The following is a 20,374-nucleotide window of genomic DNA, read 5'->3' as shown; positions in this document are numbered from 1 at the left end:
TAAATGCTAAATAATAAATGGAATAGAAAATTAACAGAAGGCTAATCACATTGCAAAGAATGAAAAACTATACTCCTATCAAAAAAGCTGAAATTGGGGCACCTGGGTGGCTCAGTCGGGTTAGACGTCAGACTCTTGATTTCAGCTCAGGTCATGATCTCAGTGTTGTGAGATTGAGTCCCACATCAGACTCCACACTTGGTGTGGAGCCTGCTTAAGATTCTCTCTCTTCCCTCCCCTCTATCCCTACCCCACCCTCACTATCTTTTAAAAAAACAAAAAGAGGGATCCCTGGGTGGCGCAGCGGTTTGGCGCCTGCCTTTGGCCCAGGGCGCGATCCTGGAGACCTGGGATCGAATCCCACGTCGGGCTCCTGGTGCATGGAGCCTGCTTCTCCCTCTGCCTATGTCTCTGCCTCCCTCTCTGTGTGTGTGTGACTATCATAAATAAATAAAAAATAAAAAAAAAAAGAACATAAACATCTTAAAAAAAAAAGAGCAAAATCATGTGTATGCAAACATACACCCTAACTGCATATCACTACCCAAAATAAAGCAGGAAACTTTCAGGAAATACACAGGACAAAACCCTAATAACCTTGAAGATTTGCCCCAGTGGTTCTCAAACTGTGGTGCATATTAGAATCACCTGCGGAGACTTAAAAACTCCTGATAGGGCAGCCCAGGTGGCTCAGCGGTTTAGCGCCTGCCTTCCGCCCAGGGCATGATCCTGGAGACCCAGGATCAAGTCCCACGTAATGCTCCCTGCATGGAGCCTGCTTCTCCCTCTGCCTGTGTCTCTGCCTCTCTCTGTGTGTGTCTCTCGTGAATAAATTAGAAAAAATAAAAATTCCTGATAGAGTGCACCCTATTGTGATTAAATCTGAATATCTGGGAGTGGGAGCCAGCCCCTCACTTTTTTAAAGATCCCTTGGTGGAACAGAGAGAGAGAGAGAGAGAGAGAGCGCACGCACAAGCAGGGAAAGGAGCAGAGGCAGGAGAAGCAGACTTCCTGCCAAGCAGGGAACCGGACCTGAAGTGGGACTTGATCCCAGGACCCTGGAATCATGACCTGAGCCCAAGGAAGTGCTTGACCGACTGAGCCACCCAGGTGCCCCCTGAATAGAGCTCTCAGCCACTCCCATGGTCAGGTTAAAAGGGCATCCTCCATCATTTACCAGTTAGTACAAAAGACATTTCCACTATGTAAGGAGGAAGGCACAAGCCATGGAAGCTGGCTTGTAAACCGCTTCAGTTGGTTTCTCAGGAAGGTTTTCTGAACCACTCTTGGTCTCTGAGTGTTCTGATATTTACAGCTGTAGTCTTACAGCTTGTTTTTCTGAAGCTCAGTCGTGTGCTGAGTGACATGTTCCCCTTTCCTCCTGTGTATTCAGCATCCTCTGCAGCCTGTAATTTCACGTCCTGAGAGAGATAAGTACCAGAAGCACGTGAGCTTACACAAAATATATATGTTTTAGTCAACACCTCATTTGAGAAATATTCTTTGGGTTCAAAGGAAAATTCTGTGAAATTCAGTCTCACCAGTCTCTGAAAACCTGAGTCTGATATCTTTTAGGTGCTCTAGAATGGCTCATCGCGTTTCTGAGCTGATTCCGAGCATCTGTGTATTCTTAAACATTAACCAAAAATGAGGAATTCCTTTAGCGTAGCTTTTATCTTCAGACTCTGTCACTTCCTCGAGCTGTCTCTGCGTTTCTTCACAAACTGCCTCCTCAAAACCTGTTTTCCATTACCTTTTACTCTCTCTTGCCTCATATTTTGCATTGACGAGTTTATAATTCTTATCAAATGGAGGTTGATAGAGACAAGCACTTTTTTAATATCATGATTTCTCTACAAAATTTGGCTTTCATTTGAGCAATCTCAAATTCAACATTTTGGAGGGCCTGCTAGAAGTACTGGCTGTATTCTAGGTGGGCTGTGTGTGTTCTTTCACCACATCTTTCTTTTTTTTTTTTTAAGATTATTTATTTATTTATTCATAGAGACACAGAGTGAGAGAGAGGCAGAGACACAGGCAGAGGGAGAAGCAGGCTCCACGCAGGGAGCCCGACGTGGGACCCAATCCAGGGTCTCCGGGATCAACGCCCTGGGCTGCAGGCGGCGCCAAACCACTGCGCCACCGGGGTTGCCCTCACCACATCTTTCTTGAGAACATTCGTGAACATGAAGATTTGCCTTTCCTGAACAGTTTTTTCTTCCTTCCAGTCCTCAAAAATGAGGTGGCCGGCCACTTTTGTTGCACCTTGTAATGCAAGAACCATAGCCTCCCTGGAAGAAAAGAGCCTCCTGAGCAGAGCCTGAGGGCCCTTTGCTTTTCCATCTCAGTGCCTTTTTCTTCCTCATCATTATGTTGAGGCTAAACAGGTCAAGTGTCCTCCATGCCCTAATTAAGACAGGAGGCTCAGGAAGGCAGAGATGGGGAAAGATGATGGCAGTCCCTCAGCACCATATTCTGTATTTCTGGTGTCATGGGGCCAGATCCCTCCTCTTGACCTTGCTGAGCTGCCTCCACAGCGTGAGGGTTCACGTCTTCAACAGTCCCCGGACATCACCACCTTCCCCTACTGCGCCTGCCTCCTTCACAGCAGCTGCTTCTGGGTGGGCAAATGGAGCTGGTTTTGTGTCGCTTTCATCAGACATGTTGGGGGAACCCAGGTGCCTCCTCACTAGCTATGGCTGGGAAGCGAGGACACAGGTGAGAGCAAACGAGGTGGGTGGCTCCAGCAGTGCTACTGGGCTGAGGACCATGGGCTGTGGTCAGCATGATGGCCACTACTGCTGGAGAACCTTGCCTAGCAGATTCCCTGCCAGCCTCCAGCTGGTATTTAAATCTGGCCAAGGTCAGGGTAAGTTGAGGAAGAACTCAGGAAAGGTCAACCTGCTGTTCCCTCCAGCAAGTTTGTCCTGCTGGTCCTGGAGTCCTCTAGGTCTAAGCTCCTTTGCTGAGAAGGGGTGATTGACAGGCCGCCTCTTTGTCGCCCCACCCACCGTGTTGCCTCCAGTTTGCTTTGTGAGGAGGGGCTCATTGCTCCCCTCTCCAGGAAGAAAGGCTAGTTTATGGTCACCAATATGTCATATGCAAATGATTTAAGATAGGTAGCTCTTTTTAAATGCAGTTTTATTTTTTTAAAGGTAAACTCTTCTCCCAATGTGGGGCTCAAACTCATAACCCCAGGATCAAGAGTTGCATGCTCTACCAGGTGAGCCAGCCAGGTGCCCCAAATAAGATAGGGGACTTTGACAAACAGGGTAGGGGCAAATTCCACCAAGGGGAAGGAGTGTTTCCTCCCACTAACACAAACTCCAATCAAGCTGCTGCTGCTTCTTTTTTTTTCTTTTCCTTTTTTTTAAAAAAAACTTTTGGCTCCAGATCAAGAAGACAGCATGGTTTTGTGCAAAATGCCCTGGAGCTTAATGGTCAGATATTAATGAAAATGTTTTAGGTTGGAAGAGACCTTAGAAATCATGGAATCCAGTGGTTCTCCAAACTTGAGAGTGCAGAGGAGTCACCTGAAGGGCTTATTAGACCACAGATTGCTGGGCCCCACTGCGGAGGTCAGGGTTCCAGGGTCTGGGGTGATCTGAGAATTTGCATTTCCAGCAAGTTCCCATGGGAGGATGCTGCTACTGGTCAAAGCGCTGCACTTTAAGAACAAGGGTTTTTTTTTTTTTAAGATTTTATTTATTTATTCATGATAGAGAGAGAGAGAGAAAGAGAGAGAGAGACAGAGACACAGGCAGAGGGAGAAGCAGGCTCCATGCCAGGAGCCGATGCGGGACTCCATCCGGGGTCTCCAGGATCGCGCCCTGGGCCAAAGGCAGGCACTAAATCGCTAAGCCACCCAGGGATCCCCAAGAACAAGGGTTCTAATCCAACTTCCTCATTTCACAGATGAGTGAGTCAACTGAGGCAGAACCCAGCTGGGTTCAATGTTGGTTTTAACATTTATCAGTTGGTATGACTTTGTGATCTCATTTAGCTTCTCTGTGCCTCAGTTTTCTCATCTACAAAAGAGTAACAACCTCTGTCCTGCCTATCCCATGTTGTCTAATGTACAAGGTGGCTGCTATTGGGTAGTTACTCAGGCATTCAGGAACAGCCTTCTAATTACTTGAACAGTTCCCCCTGTCTACTGCATCAGAGTTTACCCTTCCTTTTCCTTTTGTCAAAGACCTAGAGAAGGAGATGTTGTCAAATTGAGGGTAGGACATAAATCATTTATCATTTTTGTTGTAATTTTTTCGATTTTTGCTTGCCTCTTACCTTCATTAATAATTCTGAGTAGTTTTCTTTTTTATGTAGAAAATTTCCCAATGTTTTCCTTTTCTATTTCTTCCATATTGTTTAAATTTACAAAATTCTTTACCATCTGATAAGACCAGTCATATATATCTTTCTGGACTCACAATGGGGTTATGTCCCTATAAACCCATCAGAAAATAGTGTCAGTGCCATACTTTGTAGGTTCGCCTAGCCTTCCTTAAATCATAAGTCAAACCATCATATGTTGTGAGCCGTCGGTACTTTCTTTTCATTTTTTGGTATGAACTTTTACTATCTATACCCTTATCTATCTAAGTTATGTTGCCACATGATATGAGGTTCAGATCTGGGGTTTGTTTTGTTTTGTTTTTTCTAAACAGCTAATCTCTGGCATCATTTGTTGAGTAATCTTTTTCCTCTTCCTTCATGTGGGCTTTGCAATTGTTAACACTTCTAGGATGGTAGAATAAATGGAGAGTTGAGTCGAAGCCCATTCTTCTTCAAGTGGAGACACGGAGGCCCAGAGTAGCTAACTGGTTTCCCTAAGGTCCTGTTAGTAGATGGAGAAGCCACAACTAAAACCAGGATCTCTGATTTCTTATCTGAATTTGCGATGAGTCTGTTTCTTGTTTATTCCAGCTCCAGGGACTTTTGACAACAGAAGTTTTACTAACCAGCCACAAAGTAAATGAGCATGACTTAAGATCTCTGAAAGGTACAGACCAACCTGCCTCACCCATGTCAGATAAATCAGTAAATATTTATTGCACAGGTATGTTCAATCACTTGTATGGGGCATTGCTGGGGACAGAGAAGTAGGTCGCTGTTTCTGGTGACAAGAGCTCAAGTCTCAATGGGATAAACACTGCATGTGAAATGTTTCCATCTTTACACTCTCATATATTGACTCACTCAACTGCAGCAGAGCGAGACAGGAAGACCTACAGTATGTGGGCTTTTCTCAGGAAAGTTTTCCTAAGAGGGGACTTGAACTCAAAAGATGGCAGCATCCTCTACCTTGGTAGGGCAATAAAGGCAATAAATTGTCTCCACAAGGCCTGTGTTAAAATTTACAGAGACCTTAAGAAGATCCTTGGTTTGTAAAGCCTGACCCAAGAGGTGGCGATAGGAAAGAGATATTGCCTCTGGCCAGGAATCACCCAAAAGGCTATTGACAGGGATTGAGGAGAGAAAAAAATGAGTATGTGATGGAAGTCCTTTGCTGAGGAAGGTTCTTAGTAGGACACCCCCATTTCCTATTGCATGCTATGACCAAAGCTGCTTCTACCTTTCCTTAGCAAAAACAACTACTCCTAGGTAGATTGTTTAATATATATATGCAAAAGAGGAAGAACTAATTTCTTCACCTGCTTCTTGTCTCTATCCATCCTTTTTAAATTTTTTACATTGAATATAATTATAGATCAAAGACGAAAAGTTTGGGACAAAGATGATAATTCATAACTGAAATATATATGACAAGTTATAAATAACATAATTAAAATGGGAGGTGCCTGGCTGGCTCAGTCATTAGAGCATGCGACTCTTTTTTTTTTTTTTTTTTGTAAACATTTTATTTATTTATTCATGACAGACACACAGAGAGAGGCCGAGACATAGGCAGAGGGAGAAGCAGGCTCCCCATAGGGAGCCCGATGTGGGACTCAATCCCAGGACCCCGGGATCACGCCCTGAGCCAAAGGCAGACGCTCAACCGCTGAGCCACCCAGGCATCCTAAGCATGTGACTCTTGATCTCAAAGCTTTAAGTTCAAGCCCCACACTGAATGTAAGTTTACCAAAAAAAATAAAATCTGAAAAAATTGTGGAAGAGAAGGAAGGGAAAAATAGAATAAGCTCATGGATTTATATGTTGGCATATGGGAGTCCAAGGATTTTTTAATAGACTTTATTTTTTAGAGCAGTTTAGGTTCACAGCAAAACTGAGCAGAAGGTACAGAGATTTTTCATATACTCCCTACTCCCACATATATACAGTCTCCCTATCAACATCCCACACCAGAGTGGTACATTTGTTTCAGTCAATTAACCTTCATTGACAGGTCATTATCACATAAAGTTCATAGTTTACGGTAGGCTTCACTTTTGGTGTAGTACCTTCTATAGATTTTGAGAAATGTCTGACATGTATCCACCATGATATATCATACAGAATAGGTTCAGTGCCTTTGTGCTTCACATACTCATCTCTTTCTCTCCTCAACTGCTGGCAACCACTGATCATTTTAGTCTCCATAGGTTTCTATTTTTTAGAATGTCATATAGTTTGGAATTTCACTTAGTACTATGACTTAAGGTTCTTCCATGTCTTTTCATGACTTGGTAGCTCATTAATACTTTCCCCCATCTTTATTGAGATATAAGTGACATATAACATTGTATAAGTTTAAGGTACACAATGTGATGATTTGATATATATAATGAAATTATTACCATAATAAAGTTAGTTAATATCCATAGTTATTATTTTTGTTGTTATTGTTATAGGAACATTTAAGATTTATTCTCTTAGCAACTCAGAAGGAAACAGAATAGTATTGTTAATAGCTATAGTCACCATGTTGTACATTAGATCCCCAGAATCTGCTCAGCTTATCACTGGAAATTTGTACCCTTTGATGAGCATCTCCCCATTTCCCCCACAGCCCCTGGCAACTGCCATTCTCTTCTCCATTTCTGTGAGTTTGGCTTTTTTAGATTCTACATATAAATGATATTGTAAGGTATTTGTCTGACTTATTTCAGTCAGCATAATGGCCTCATGATCCATCCATGTTGTCACAAAAGTTAGGATTTCCTCCTCTTTTATGGCTGAATAGTATTCCATTTATATATATATATTATCCATTCATCCATCCCCAGACAGATTGTTTACATGTCTTGGCTACTGTGAGTAATGCTGCAATGAACATGGGAGTCCAGATATCTCTTTGAGATCCTGATTTCATTTCCTTTGGCTATATATCCAGAAGCAGGATTTCTGGGTCATATGGCAGTTCTATTTTTAATTTTTTAAAGGAACCTCCATTGTTTTCCATGGTAGCTATGCCAATTTATAGTCTCACCAGCAGTGCATAGCATTCTCTTTTCTCCATATCCTTACCAACACTTATCTCTTGACTTTTTTTCCCCTTGACTTTTTAAAACAAAATCTCTTGACTTAAAAAAAAAATCTCTTGACTTTTTGATAATAGCCACCTGAACAGGTGTGAGGAGATATCTCAATGTGGTTTTGAGTTGCATTTTCCTAATGATTAAAGATGTTGAGCACCTTTTTCTATACCTATTGGCCACTTGTATGTCTTTTTTGGAAAAATGTCTATTCTGGTCCTTTGCCCACTTTTTAATTGGATTATTTGTATTTTGGGGAAATCAAGTTTTATGAGTTCCTTATATATTTTGGATATTAACCCTTATCAGGTATATGATTTGCAAATATTTTCTACCATTCCATAGGTTGACTTTTAATTTTGTTGATTATTTCTTTGGCTGTGCAGAAGCTTTTTTGCTTGATGTAGTCTCACTTGTCCATTTTTGCTTTTGTTGCCTGTGTTTTTGGCATCATATTAAAAAAATCTTTGTCAAGACCCATGTTAAGGAGCTCATCATAGAGAAACTTTTCTTCTAGGAGTTCCATGGTTTCAGGTTTTACATTTAAGTCTTTAATTCCTTTAAGTTAATTTTTGTGAGTGGTATAAGGTAGGGGTCCAATTTCATTCTTCTGCATGTGGCTAACTAGTTTCCCCAACATCATTTATTAAAGAGATTATTTTTTCCCCTTTGAGTATTCTTGGCTCCCTTGTCAAATATTAGTTGACCTGGGGTGCCTGGGTCACTCAGTGGTTGAGTGTCTGCCTTTGGCTCAGGTTGTGATCCTGGGGTCCTGGGATTGGGTCCCATGTCAGGCTCCCCCCGGGGAGCCTGCTTTTCCCTCTGCCTGTGTCTCTGCCTCTCTGTGTTTCTCATGAATAAATAAAATCTTAAAAAATATATTAGTTGACCATATATACGTGGGCTTATTTCTGGGGCCTCAATTCTGTTCTATTGGTCTATGTGTCTGGTTTTATGCCTTCCTTCTGCTAACTTTGGGCTTAATTTGTTCTTTTTTTAGTTCCTTGAGGTGTAATGTAAGGATGTTTGAGATAAAAAAAAAAAAGATGTTTGAGATATTTCTTTTTTATTAATGTAGGCACTTATCACTGTAACTCTCCTCTTAAAATTGTTTTTGCTGCGTTGTGTAAGTTGTAGTATGTTGTGTTTCTACTTTATTTGCTCAAGAAATTATTTCATTTTTCTTTGAGTTCTTTTATTCATTAAGTGGTCAGGAAGGCATTGTTAAATTTCCATGTATTTGTGAATTTTCCCATTGTTCTCCTATTATTGATTTCTAGTTTTTGTCAAAAAAGATACTTGATATAATTTCAGTCTTGACTTTGTTAAGGCTTGTTTGGTCTTTCCGGAATAACCATCACCATTAATGTTTATTTTTTTAAAAACCTGCTTAGGTCTTGACTGCCTACATATATGCCTTCACATCTTATTTTTATTTGAATTATCCTCATGGCCTATGAGGTCTCTGCTCTCAGGGATGGGACATGATACTGGATGCACCATTGTAGACTTACCTACAAAATCTTGATCTTTGGACAGCATGCTTTAGAAGAGAGGAAAGCAAAAATGTTGCCTTGCAGTTACTAAGTGGTTGTCATTTTCCTTGACTAAATAAAGTATTTTTGATGGAAAAGTCCAGAAGCTTTGGCATCAGGATTATCTTTTAGGTTTTATGAGCTTAGTTAAATATTTTACTCTTTGATTGCTACTCCAAGCTTTGTAAAACCGGTTCCCCAGAAGCCCACTTACCCATTGAAACACCTTACTCATATCCCTAGGGGCCCCCAGTGCTTGCCACTTGGGTAATAGCAACACACAGAGCAATGATACAGAGTTCTCTGCACTTGCTCCATGTTAACCTGTTCCAGGTCTAGCAGCGGTGAGCACCTTCCTATGAGGCATAATCTTTCTTGGACATTATTGTGTTCTGATAATTAGTCCACTAGTGTTTGGCCTCTTGCCTCAATGCCATGTTGATCATTTCGATTGGCCCAGAAATGTACTATGTGTCATATATATCCTATTGGTGAAGCACCTAAGACCTGATGAAATTCAATGTTTTAAAGATGCCAAAAACTGTACTTTCAATGAGGTAGACAGCAAGGTCAGCACCATGAAGGAAGTCTGGCCACTGGAGATCTGTCTTAGCCCCAGGCTCCAGCCTAAGGGTAGACAACTCCATGCAGCCACGCTTCTAGTCCTTTCCCCTCAGTAGCCTTGGCTTCACGAGGCTTTAGGCAAAAGCAAAACTGCAATCCTGAAGCCATATAACAATTAGCTTTCTGCTAACTGGAAGCTTTAAGTGATTAAATCAATATCTCCTTGCCCTTATTTGCAGAGGCACACACCTCAAAAGTTACTAGGCTGAAATTATGGAAACATCCCAAGTGTCCATTGACTAATGAATGGATAAAGAAAATGTGGTGTATATATATGTGTACACACACACACACACACACACACACACACAGGAATATTATTCAGCCATGAGAAAGAATGAAATCTTGCCATTTGCAATGACATGGATGGAGCTAGAGAGTATTATACTTAGTAATGTCAGTCTGAGAAAGACAAATGCCATATGATTTCACTCATATGTGGAATTTAAGAAACAAAACAAATGAGCAAAGGGAAAAAGAGAGAGAGAGGCAAACTGATGGACTCTTAACTATAGAGAATGAACTGATGGGCACCAGAGGGAAGGTGGCTGGGAGATGGGTTAAATAGATGATGGGGATTAAGGAGTTCACTTGTTATGATGAGTGCTGGTATTATATGGAAGTGTTGAATCACTATACTGTGCATCTGAAATTAAAATTACACTGCATGTTAACTAACTAGAATTTGAATAAAAACTTTTAAAAAACAAGTTACTAGGCTGGACAGCCCCCACCTCCTGAGCAAACCACTCACCCCTAGCCACAGAGAAGAGAGGAGACCAAAAGTGTGAATGGGAGAAAAATAGTCAGGATGAGAGGGATGGTCAGCTGTGAGGGGAAGGAGCATGTAGCTAAGCAATTTTTGACTCCTTCCTTCCCATCCTGTCACACAGTTTTTTTCTTTTGTAGCGTTGCCTCCATTAAGAACTTCCAGGCAGAGGAGTAGAGATGGAGACATCTTTACCTTAAGAGTTAGTTGGTTAGGGGCACCTGGGTGGCTCAGTGGTTGAGCATCTGCCATTGGCTCAGGTGGTGATCCCAGGGTCCTCTGATTGAGTCTTATATCGGGCTCCCCATGGGAAGCCTGCTTCTCCCTCTGCCCCTCTCTCTCTCTGTCTCTCATGAATAAATAAATAAAATCTTTTTAAAAAATAAAGAGTCAGTTAATAGTCTGGCTCTCTGGGGCAGAAAGCACCCTAGAATTTTGCCTAGATTCACTGGAACTTAAATTTTCTTCTTTAAGTTGTTCCCTTTATTCTATACCCCAAACACCACCAAACACTGAGAGCTTCCTTTGGATGCCTGGACAGTATCTAGCTCATTTTCTTAGGAGACCCAGAAGTGTCTTCACACTTGCATTGTGTCTGCCTCTGTCACCTCGGGGCTACTTTGCTTAAACAGAAATGGAGGCCTAAACATAAACTGTGCCTTTTAAGTTCTGAGTGGTTGGACTGAAAAAAAATCAGTGGCTACTTGGTTGTGTTGGTGATGGTATACTGTGACATTATACGACCATATGCTGGATTTTGCATTTTCTCTATAAAACATCTATTATTCTCAGGTGCCTGGGTGGCTCAGTTGATTAAACATCTGCCTTCAGCCCAGGTTGTAATCTTAGGGTCCTGGGATAGAGTCCTGCATCAGGCTCTCTGCTCAGTGGGGAGGCCACTTCTCCCTCTCCTTCTCCTGCTACCCCTGCCTGTACTCTCTCTGTGTCAAATAAATAAAAGAAATCTTAAAAGCAAAAAAATCTATTGTTCTTGATATTGTATCTTTGTCTTTTTGATAATGCTAGGTTTTTGATTGCATGGAATATATTTCCTTTTTATTCCAATAGTGAATAGTTTATTTAGGTAGATGCCCTTTCCCCAGGTGATCCTGGTAGATTAGCTGTTATACCTCCCTTCTCTCTTTTCTCAGTATGGACTTCTCTTAGGTTATTCTTACTCTGAGGGCTCTCCATTAATAATTTTTTCACACAGCTAACAGCTCTGTTTTTAAATGAAGAGGTTATTTTTTAATGCTCAGAGGCACATTCTTACAAGTATTCAACTTCTTTGATCTTTGCTATATGAAAAACAAATACAACAGAACCTGTTTTGTAGTCTGGTCTGTCACATAGGGAGGGAAATCAAACAGGGTTTGACAACTGAGACCTGGGGGTTGTCAGAGGGGCAAAATAATCTTAAGAGATTGTGCAGGGCAGGGGTGCCTGGCTGGCTCAGTCAGAAGAGCATGCAAAGTTTGATCGTGGGGTTGTCAGTTCGAGCTCCATGTTGGGTATAGAGATTACTAAAAAAAAAAAAAAAAAAAAAAAAAAAGTAAACTTTAGGGTCGCCTAAGTGGCTCAGCGGTTGAGCATCTACCTTCAGCTCAGGGCATGATCCTGGGGTCCAGGAATCGAGTCCCACATCGGGCTCCCCACCGGGAGCCTGCTTTTCCCTCTGCCTATGTCTCTGCTTCTCTCTGTCAGTGTCTCTCATGAATAAATAAATAAAATCTTAAAAAAAAAGTAAACTTAAAGATTATACAGGGCAGAAAGGGCCTCCACACAGGTGTGCCTAACCTAGCTGATGGCTTCCAGGTGGGGATTTGTATGGGGGAGAAAGTGGTTTTGAAGAGGAGGCTTTATATACATAAAAGAGAGCAAAGAGATGAATGGAGAGAGAATGCAGATGGGGGTGAATAGAGGGGGCAAGATAGTAGTTGTACTCCAGCCTGGCCCAGGCTGACTAAAGCCGAGCCCTATAACAAGATGGGCTGCTGGAACACACCATTATCAAAAGGAAAGGGCCCTGGGGATGCCGGGGTGGCTCAGTGGTTGAGCTCTGCCTTTGGCTCAGGGCATGACCCGGGCGGGGCTCCTGGGATTGAGTCCCACATCAGGCTCCCTGCATGGAGCCTGCTTCTCCCTCTGCCTGTGTCACAGCCTCTCTCTCTGTGTCTCTCATGAATAAATAAAATCTTAAAAAAAAAAAAAAAAGGAAAGGGCCCCATTGTGTGCAGGTAACAAAGTGTAACATGGAGTGAAGTAGGGAAAGGAGTGATAGATTCGCTATTTAGCCTGATTTGCCTATAATATTTGTAAAATTTGGAGGGGTCAGAAGGAGAGTTTGGTTGAGGATCTACATACCCTGTCTAAATATTTCAAATGTTTATTTTTTCTAAGATTTTATTTATTTATTTACGATAGACACACACAGAGAGAGGCAGAGACCAGGCAGAGGGAGAAGCAGGCTCCATGCAGGGACCCCAATGCGGGACTCGATCCCGGGACTCCAGGATTGCGCCCTGGGGCAAAGGCAGGCGCTAAACCACTAAGCCACCCAGGGATCCCCTATTTCAAATGTTTAAATCACCAAATACAGCATGTTTTATTGAATGGTTTATCTCCTTCCACGACAAGTGTATGTTCATAATGACCTGAAAGGATTTAGAATTCTCAGACTCTTCTATGTCCTGCCCCGATGGTGTAGGAAGAGCTGCCCCCTCACCCCGTGTCCTAGACCAGCCCTGTTCCCTGTTTCAGGCACAAAACCCCCTCCCCCTTAGGCCTGGGAGCACACCCCCCCCCCCCCACAGTGCAGCCAGCCCTGCCGAGGACAGCACCAAGAGGAGCACGCAGGCCCTGGCCACAGGCTTGGGACTATTCTGGGGCGCCACGTACCAGGAGCACAGGCTAGCAGGGGCACACCCCTCCTTCTCGTGAGCTGGGATCCTAGTCCTGTAGGGAGGGGGTGGCTGGAAGAGGACCAAAGCGGGGCCTCTGTAGCATGGAGCTCAGGACGCGGGTCCCTCTTGCTTGGGTCTGAAAACACTAGTATAGTACAACGAGCACAGCATCAACACACACCATCCAGAACCAGTTTGAAGGCCCTCAAATCGCACTGTACGGAAAACTCTCTGTTGACCTGGCCTTTCAGTTTAGGTGATGATAACCAGGCGTCCGTGCCTCTGTGTCACCACATGGGTGGAGCCTTAAGGAGCATATAATACATTGTAAAACATCAACACTAGTGATAAGGAAAAAAAAAAGGATCGTCAAAGTGTTTGGTTTACTTCACTTTAAGAGGCCTGAGTGTGGAGTATCTACTAACTGAAAAATCAGTGCCTAAGGTTTAGGGGGAAGAAAGATCAAATCTTTTATAGTCCCAATCATTCAGAAGTTCACCATCCTGGGGGGTGAGGGAAGGGGGGAGGAGGGATCCACACACATGTATAAATAATGCACAAATCCTCAAACAGGCATGTTCATAGCGAGACTATTCACCACAGCCAGATGGCAGAGACAAAGTAAATGTCTACGAGCAGAAGGATAAACAAATTGTGGTGCATACACACACTAAGATATTATTCAGTCATAAAAAGGAATGAAGTACGGATACCTGTTACTACATGGATGCATCTCAAAAACATGATGCCAAGTGAAAGAAGCCAGACTCAAAAGTTCACATTTGTATGATTTCACTTCTATGAAATGTCCAGAATAGGGAAACTTTTTTTTAAGATTTTACTTACTTGACAGTGAGAGAGACCATGAGAGCACAAACAGGGGGAGCAGCAGTGGGAGAGGGAGAAGCAGGCTCCCTGCTAAGCTGTGAGCCCGATGCAGGGCTCCATCCTAGGACCGATCCTAGGACCCCGGGATCATGACCTGAGCTGAAGGCAGAGGCTTAACCTACTGAGCCACCCAGATGCCCTTCGAATAGGGAAATTCATAGAGTTGGAAAACAAACTGCTGGTTTCCAGGGGCTGGAAGAGGGGGAAATGGGGAGTGGCTGCTTAATGGGTACAGAGTTTGGGGCTGATGAAAACGTCTTGGAATTAAAGAGGTGGTGGTTGCACAACATTGTGATGTCAGTGAATCGCTCACTCTTAAATGGTTGTTTTTTTTTTAGAAGATTTTATTTATTTATTCATGAAAGACACAGAGAGAGAGGCAGAGACATGGCAGAGGGAGAAGCAGGCTCCATGTGGGGAGCCCAATGCGGGGACTCGATCCCAGTTTTGGGGATCACGACCTGAGCTGAAGGCAGCCTCTCAACCACTGAGCCACCCAGGTGCCCTTAAATGGTTGGTTTTAAGTGAATTCCACATCAATTCAACAATAATGCTATTGTGAGTTAGCTTCTGAAATGTGCTAGCACAGAATATGAGAGAAGACAGTGCTGCCAGGGGTACCCCCCGGGGGGCCTTAACTAAATGCAGAAATGAGACCCTCTCTTCTCAAGCCCCTTCCCCTCTGGCCTTTCCTCTTCTCTGATCCACTGCTCAGGTACAACTGTACCTTCTTTCCCCCTTAGAGTCTAGAAATTAAGCCCATTCTCTCTCTTTCCTCTATTTTTTTTTCATTTTTTTATCAGGAAATATTTCAGATCTACACAGAACTAGAATACCCTATCAACATCTACGTACCCACCACCCAGCTTAAGAAATGTAACATTACAAATATAGTTGAGCCACTGTGGAGTCTTCTCCAAGAGGATTCCCCTCCCTTTGCTTCCCCAAGAAGTAACCACCATCCTAAAGGAGTTATTTACCTTTCCCACGCATACTGTCACACATGCTACATGTGTAAGCATCTCTCCTATGTGTGCTTTTTACTCCAGACATCTGTATCCACAATCAACACATGGTGATCATTGTGCATCCTTGTGGCACCAGCTTTTCCCCTTGTGCAGCTTTCTGCTGATCTGAGCCCCTTCTGTGTCTCAGCCCTTGGGCCTCTCCCCACCCCTACCCCAGCCCAGGCTTTGCCATCCTCTTCACTTTACCTGCGACCCCCAAGCTAGTAAATCAAGGCTGGTTCTACCGTTGGTGAGTCTTGGCTTCTTTCCCTGTGGCTCTTAACCAGTGCTTCTGAGACCCTTAGCTGCATCTGAATCCCCTGAAGGGCTGGTTAAAACACAGTGCTGGGCCTCCCCTCTGAGTTTCTGATTCAGTAGGTCTTGGGTAGAGCCTAAGAATTCCTGGGTGCTGCTGCTGCTGCTGCTGCTGTGGGAACTGAACTTCCAGAACCACTGCTCTAATCAGCATCTGGGCCCAGGTGCAGCCGCCCCATCTGGCCTCTGGGCTGGCTCAGCCATCCATGAGGTTTCCTTCAAAACCCTGCTCTAGAGCAGTGCTAACAGACATATAATGCAAGTCACATGTGTAATTTAAAATTTTCTAATGGCCACATTCAAAAGTAAGAGGAAACAGGCAAAATGAATTTGTTTTTTTAAGATTTTATTTATTTATTTATTTATTTATTTATTTATTTATTTATTTATTCATGAGAGACAGAGAGGCAGAGACACAGGCAGAAGGAGAAGCAGGCTCCATGCAGAGCCTGACGTGGGACTCGATCCAGGGTCTCCAGGATCACACCCTGGGCTGCAGGCGGCGCTAAACCGCTGCAGCACCGGGCTGCCCTATACTATTGTTTTAACATGTAATCAGTATAAAATCATCAGTGACTTAAATGTAATGTTTTATACTTAACAGCACACTTCAAATTAGACTAGCCATATTTCAGTAGCCACGTATGGCTAATCACTAACGTAGTAGACAGTGTAGCTCTAAAGGCTTGACCTACATCTCTCTCCTTACAGAAATTGTTTTACACTTAACATTTTAACTTATTTTGGACTGTAATAAAACCATTTAAAGTAGGCGCACCGCATGGTGGAGGGCGATACGTGTCAGTGAAGGTGAAGTGGATCAAAACACAGAGGAAAAAGATTTGAGTCAGGATAATCTATCTAAATAAAATCTGCTTATGTTCCATCTTATTAATTTAAAACAAATTTATTTTTAACCAGAACAAATGCTGTCAAATATACCAGTCACAAGTAAGAGAGGAGTCTTTTTGGTGATGCAGTTTGGAATGCCGAATTGGTGTTAATAAAATTCCCACGGGCTTCTAAAAAAAAAGAAAAGAAAATCTTAAAAATAATGAACAGCAGTTTCTTGCTTCTTCATTTTCTTTCTATTTCTTCCAACTGCAGGGTGAAATGAGAGAAAATTAGCAGTTCCACAGCATTAACCAGCACCAGTGACTTTCTAAACCTATGAAAATAGCTCTATGTACATGCTGCATTTGTGTGCTGTATCTCAAGTTGAGTACCACACATTTAACTCTTGTAACCTGTACCCTTGTGTATAGGGTGCTCGTGCAACCCATGGCTTCAATTTTGTGAGCCTACCAACCTTGTCTCCCTCTTGCCTAGCACCGTAAATGCTTCCCTCCACCCTTGAGAGGCCATTCGGAGATTTAAGGAAATCTCTTCACCTTAAAAGCCTATGCTCATTCCACAAATGCTACTCCCTTATTCTCCCAGACCCTCGGTTTCCATATCTACCATATGAAAAAGAAGCTGTGATAATGAAATACACAGCTGTGGAAATGCAAAAAAAAAAAAAAAAAAAAAGTTAATCATTTAAATATATTCAAAGACAAGATACACCTCAAGACTTCATTACCAATTCAGTGATAAGTAATCACCATACTATGACTAACTTGCTTTAGACTTTCACATAAAATACAAAAATCTACACCTGAATATTAGGTATTAATCATTAAATGTGGTCCTACTTGAAATTCTCGACTTTTTGCTATTTGTATGTAATCACATTGGCAAAGGCATCGTCTCCTAGTTAGCACAAGGCAGTACATTTCCATGGCCAAGTAAGGAAGGTCCAATTAGTGCACAGCCCAGCCACTTGCGCGGCTGCTTCCGGTAACTGTTCTCTAAACAAATATTGGTCTCGGCTACTGATACATCTACCGGTCGTTAGTAGTCTCACAGGTAGAGGACAAAAGACCTCACAAGAACGAATGAGCAGCCACGGAAATACATTTCAGAATATACTGTGATTTCTGTTACTAGATACATTAGTATTCTATTAATGTTCTGAGCAGCTAAAACTGAATTTTTAAACTGATCTTAAGCAAACTTCTTAATTTACTAGGAGAACTGAAAAAGAAGAAGACCGTCAGTAACAGGTAAATGCCGGGAATGGTCGGGTGATGTGCAAAGCTATACCCATACCTGGATTTTCTGGCCCTGTTCTCTGTTGGGCCGGATCCCTTCTAGTTAGGTCCGTCTTGTTTATTGTCAAATTTCTCTTTTTCTTTCCCCCTCTCAGAGCCTTGGGCCTCTTTGTCAGAGTTTTCATACTGGTATGGAGTTGTCCCTTTGGTGAAGAATAATACAGACTTTGGAGCAGACATTCACAGGAAAAACCAACCCGATGCATAGCGAATAGTGACATCCCGTACTCTACCCGCAGGAGAAGCAGGAGGATAGCAGTAACTCTGAAAATAACAGCTGGGAAGCTTCCTACTCATTGATGCAGCCTCTCCAAGGCCCTCACTGTTGCGCCGCTGTATCACTTACTTTCGCAGTGACACTCTTTCCAGTCCACCTGCCACCCTGTGCTGCTGACTATTTTTGGCCCCTTCGGAGAAGGGATTGGAATCATCAGGGTCTGCCCCATTCTCTAAGTTTTTGTCAGAAATGTTTTGCCCCCACGACACATTCTATGGTGAAGCTCATTAGTTCCTCAACCACGTATCAGTTCACCACGATGGGGACAAACTAAGACTTGACATTTTTAAAAGCCACGCACAAAAACGAGGTGTGCCATTGGCAGGCTCTTTCCCTCGAGGCCCGGCCCCTCCCCGGCCTGGCCCTCCCTCCGCCTGGCCCGCCCCTCCCGCAGCCCCGCCCTCCGCTTGGCCCCGCCCCCGCCTGGCCCACCCCTCCCTCCGCCTGGCCCCGCCCCCGCCTGGCCCACCCCTCCCTCCGCCTGGCCCCGCCCCCTCCTGGCCCGCCCCTCCCTCTCCTGGGCCTCTCCCTCCATCTGGCCCCGCCCCCATCTGGCCCCGCCCTCCGCCCGGCCCCGGCCCCGCCCGGCCCCGCCCCCTTCTGGCCGGCCCCTCCCTCTCCCTGGCCCCGCCCTTCATATGGCCCCGCCCCCTCTCCCCAGCCCCACCCCCTCCTGGCCCGCCCCTCCCCCTCCCCGACCCCGCCCTCCGCCTGGCCGGCCCCTCCCTCTCCCTGGCCCCGCCCTTCATATGGCCCCGCCCCCTCTCCCCAGCCCCACCCTCCGCCTGGCCCCGCCCCCTCTCCCCTCCCCTCTGAGCCAACGTTGACCTGAGTGCTCGCGCGCTGCCCCCGCGGCCCTCGGGTCTCTTGGCCGAGGCTGCCAGAGGGCCGCAAGTTTCGTTCTCCAAACCTTAGGTCGCTAGGGAAGGGGGCTCCTGTTCGGGCCCTGGGCTTGGGTTTGGGGGGGGCTCTGGGCTTGGGTTGGGGGGGCCCCGACCGACCCTCCGCCCGCAGGGCCGCCCGCAGCCGGGAGGAAGCGCGCGGGTCCCCCCTCACCATCGGCGGCCGCCGGCCCCATCTCGGGCTCCTCGTCCGGCTCCTCCGCCGTCTCCCAGTCGGCCTCCTCCTCGGACGAGGCCTCGGACTCGTGGACGTCGGCGGCCGCTGCAGGTGTAGGCAGCGCAGCCAGGGGCACGGGGTGCTGGCCCAGGCTGTCGCGTAGCTGAGGCTGGGGTGGGACCACCATGCCGCCGCCGCGGGGCCGCACGAGGATATGGTTGTTGCAGTTGATGCGGTGCAGCAGCGAGTGCACCAAGTCCAGGAACATGAAACGGAAACTGACCATGGGGAACTGATGGGCGTCCACCAGGATGTCCAGGTCGTCCTCCGGCGCCTCCTCCCCGTCCTCGTCCGCCGGCCCGAAGTCCGAGTCGTCCTCGGCCTCCTCGGCGTGGGCGCCGCCGCCCTCGGGGTCGATGGCCAGATGGAGACCCACGACCTCCATGCCGACGCCTCCCGCCGACCCGGCGACTCCGGCCGCCTGCGCCTGCTGGGGCCCGGACTCGAGGACCACCCCGTTGCCGCCGCCGCCGCCGCCGCCGCCGCCGCCGCCACCGCCTGCGGCCACTGGGGCCCACGCCCCCACGGCGCCCACGGGGCTATCCTGGCCTCCTGGGGCCTGGCCCGGGTCTCCGGAGGCGGACATGGCACCGGGCAGCGCCTCGCTGGGGCGTCGGCCGGGCGGAGGCGACGCCGAGGGCGAAGACGGTGGCCGTCGGCTGGGCCGCCGCAGACCGGAGGCCCTGGGCAGCGCGGCCCGAAGCGGGGCGGGCCGGGCGGCCGAGGAGCCGCCCACCGAGGGGACGACAGTCTGTGGCAGAGCCCGGGGAGGTCCGCGACGGGAAAGGAAGGGAGCGGAGGTCAGGAGCGGCCCGCCCAGGCCTCCCCTCGGGGGACAGCGGACCGCGCGGCCGGGATTCTGCGAGGCTGCGGCGGGGGGCGGGGCCTGGCGCGTCAACAATGGGCGCGCGCTCATTCGTCGACAAGCAGGGACTGACGTGCTCAGCCGCCAATGAAGGGCCTAGGCCCTTGGCCTCCGGCCTGCTCCTGGTCACCATCTTGTGCTTCGAGGCCTTAGGCCCTCCACGGCTTTTAGGGCCACGCAACTGCAGTCCTTTTATTTTTACAAAATAAGTTTTTTGGTTGGAGACGCCTTGGGCCACAAGCATTGCAAGGTGTTTCCCGATTTCCACCTGGTAGTGGCTAATGCATGTAGGGACAGGGTCATTAAAATGGTGTATAGCTCAGACTTAAGCAGTAGTAAAAACCTCCGGAGGAGAGAGAGAGGTTGGACAATTTAACATGGTTAAAGCTACTTGGAAAAGACTAGACAAAATTGACATGGATGCAGTCAGAACTGAGTGTTGAAGAAGTGGTTAGTGACAAGAGTTAGAAAGTATGTAATGAACCCTGACAAATTCACTTC

General features: G+C 45.8%; 1 protein-coding gene across 1 annotated transcript; it reads right to left on the bottom strand.

The window, feature by feature from the left end:
• Positions 1-16,347: 16,347 nt before the first annotated feature.
• LOC140628434 (uncharacterized) lies at positions 16,348-19,924 on the bottom strand. The gene is made up of 3 exons (XM_072817797.1): positions 18,946-19,924; positions 17,611-17,755; positions 16,348-16,481 (listed from the first exon to the last, which is right to left on the bottom strand). The coding sequence occupies exons 1-2, from the start codon at positions 19,922-19,924 to the stop codon at positions 17,652-17,654; spliced, it is 1,083 nt and encodes a 360-aa protein (XP_072673898.1). The 3' UTR covers positions 16,348-16,481; positions 17,611-17,651.
• Between the last annotated feature and the right edge of the window lie 450 nt (positions 19,925-20,374).

The sequence above is a fragment of the Canis lupus genome, chromosome X (assembly GCF_048164855.1).
Source record: "Canis lupus baileyi chromosome X, mCanLup2.hap1, whole genome shotgun sequence".
NCBI classification, from domain to species: domain Eukaryota; kingdom Metazoa; phylum Chordata; class Mammalia; order Carnivora; family Canidae; genus Canis; species Canis lupus.
This window is presented reverse-complemented; position numbering and strand designations above follow the sequence as displayed.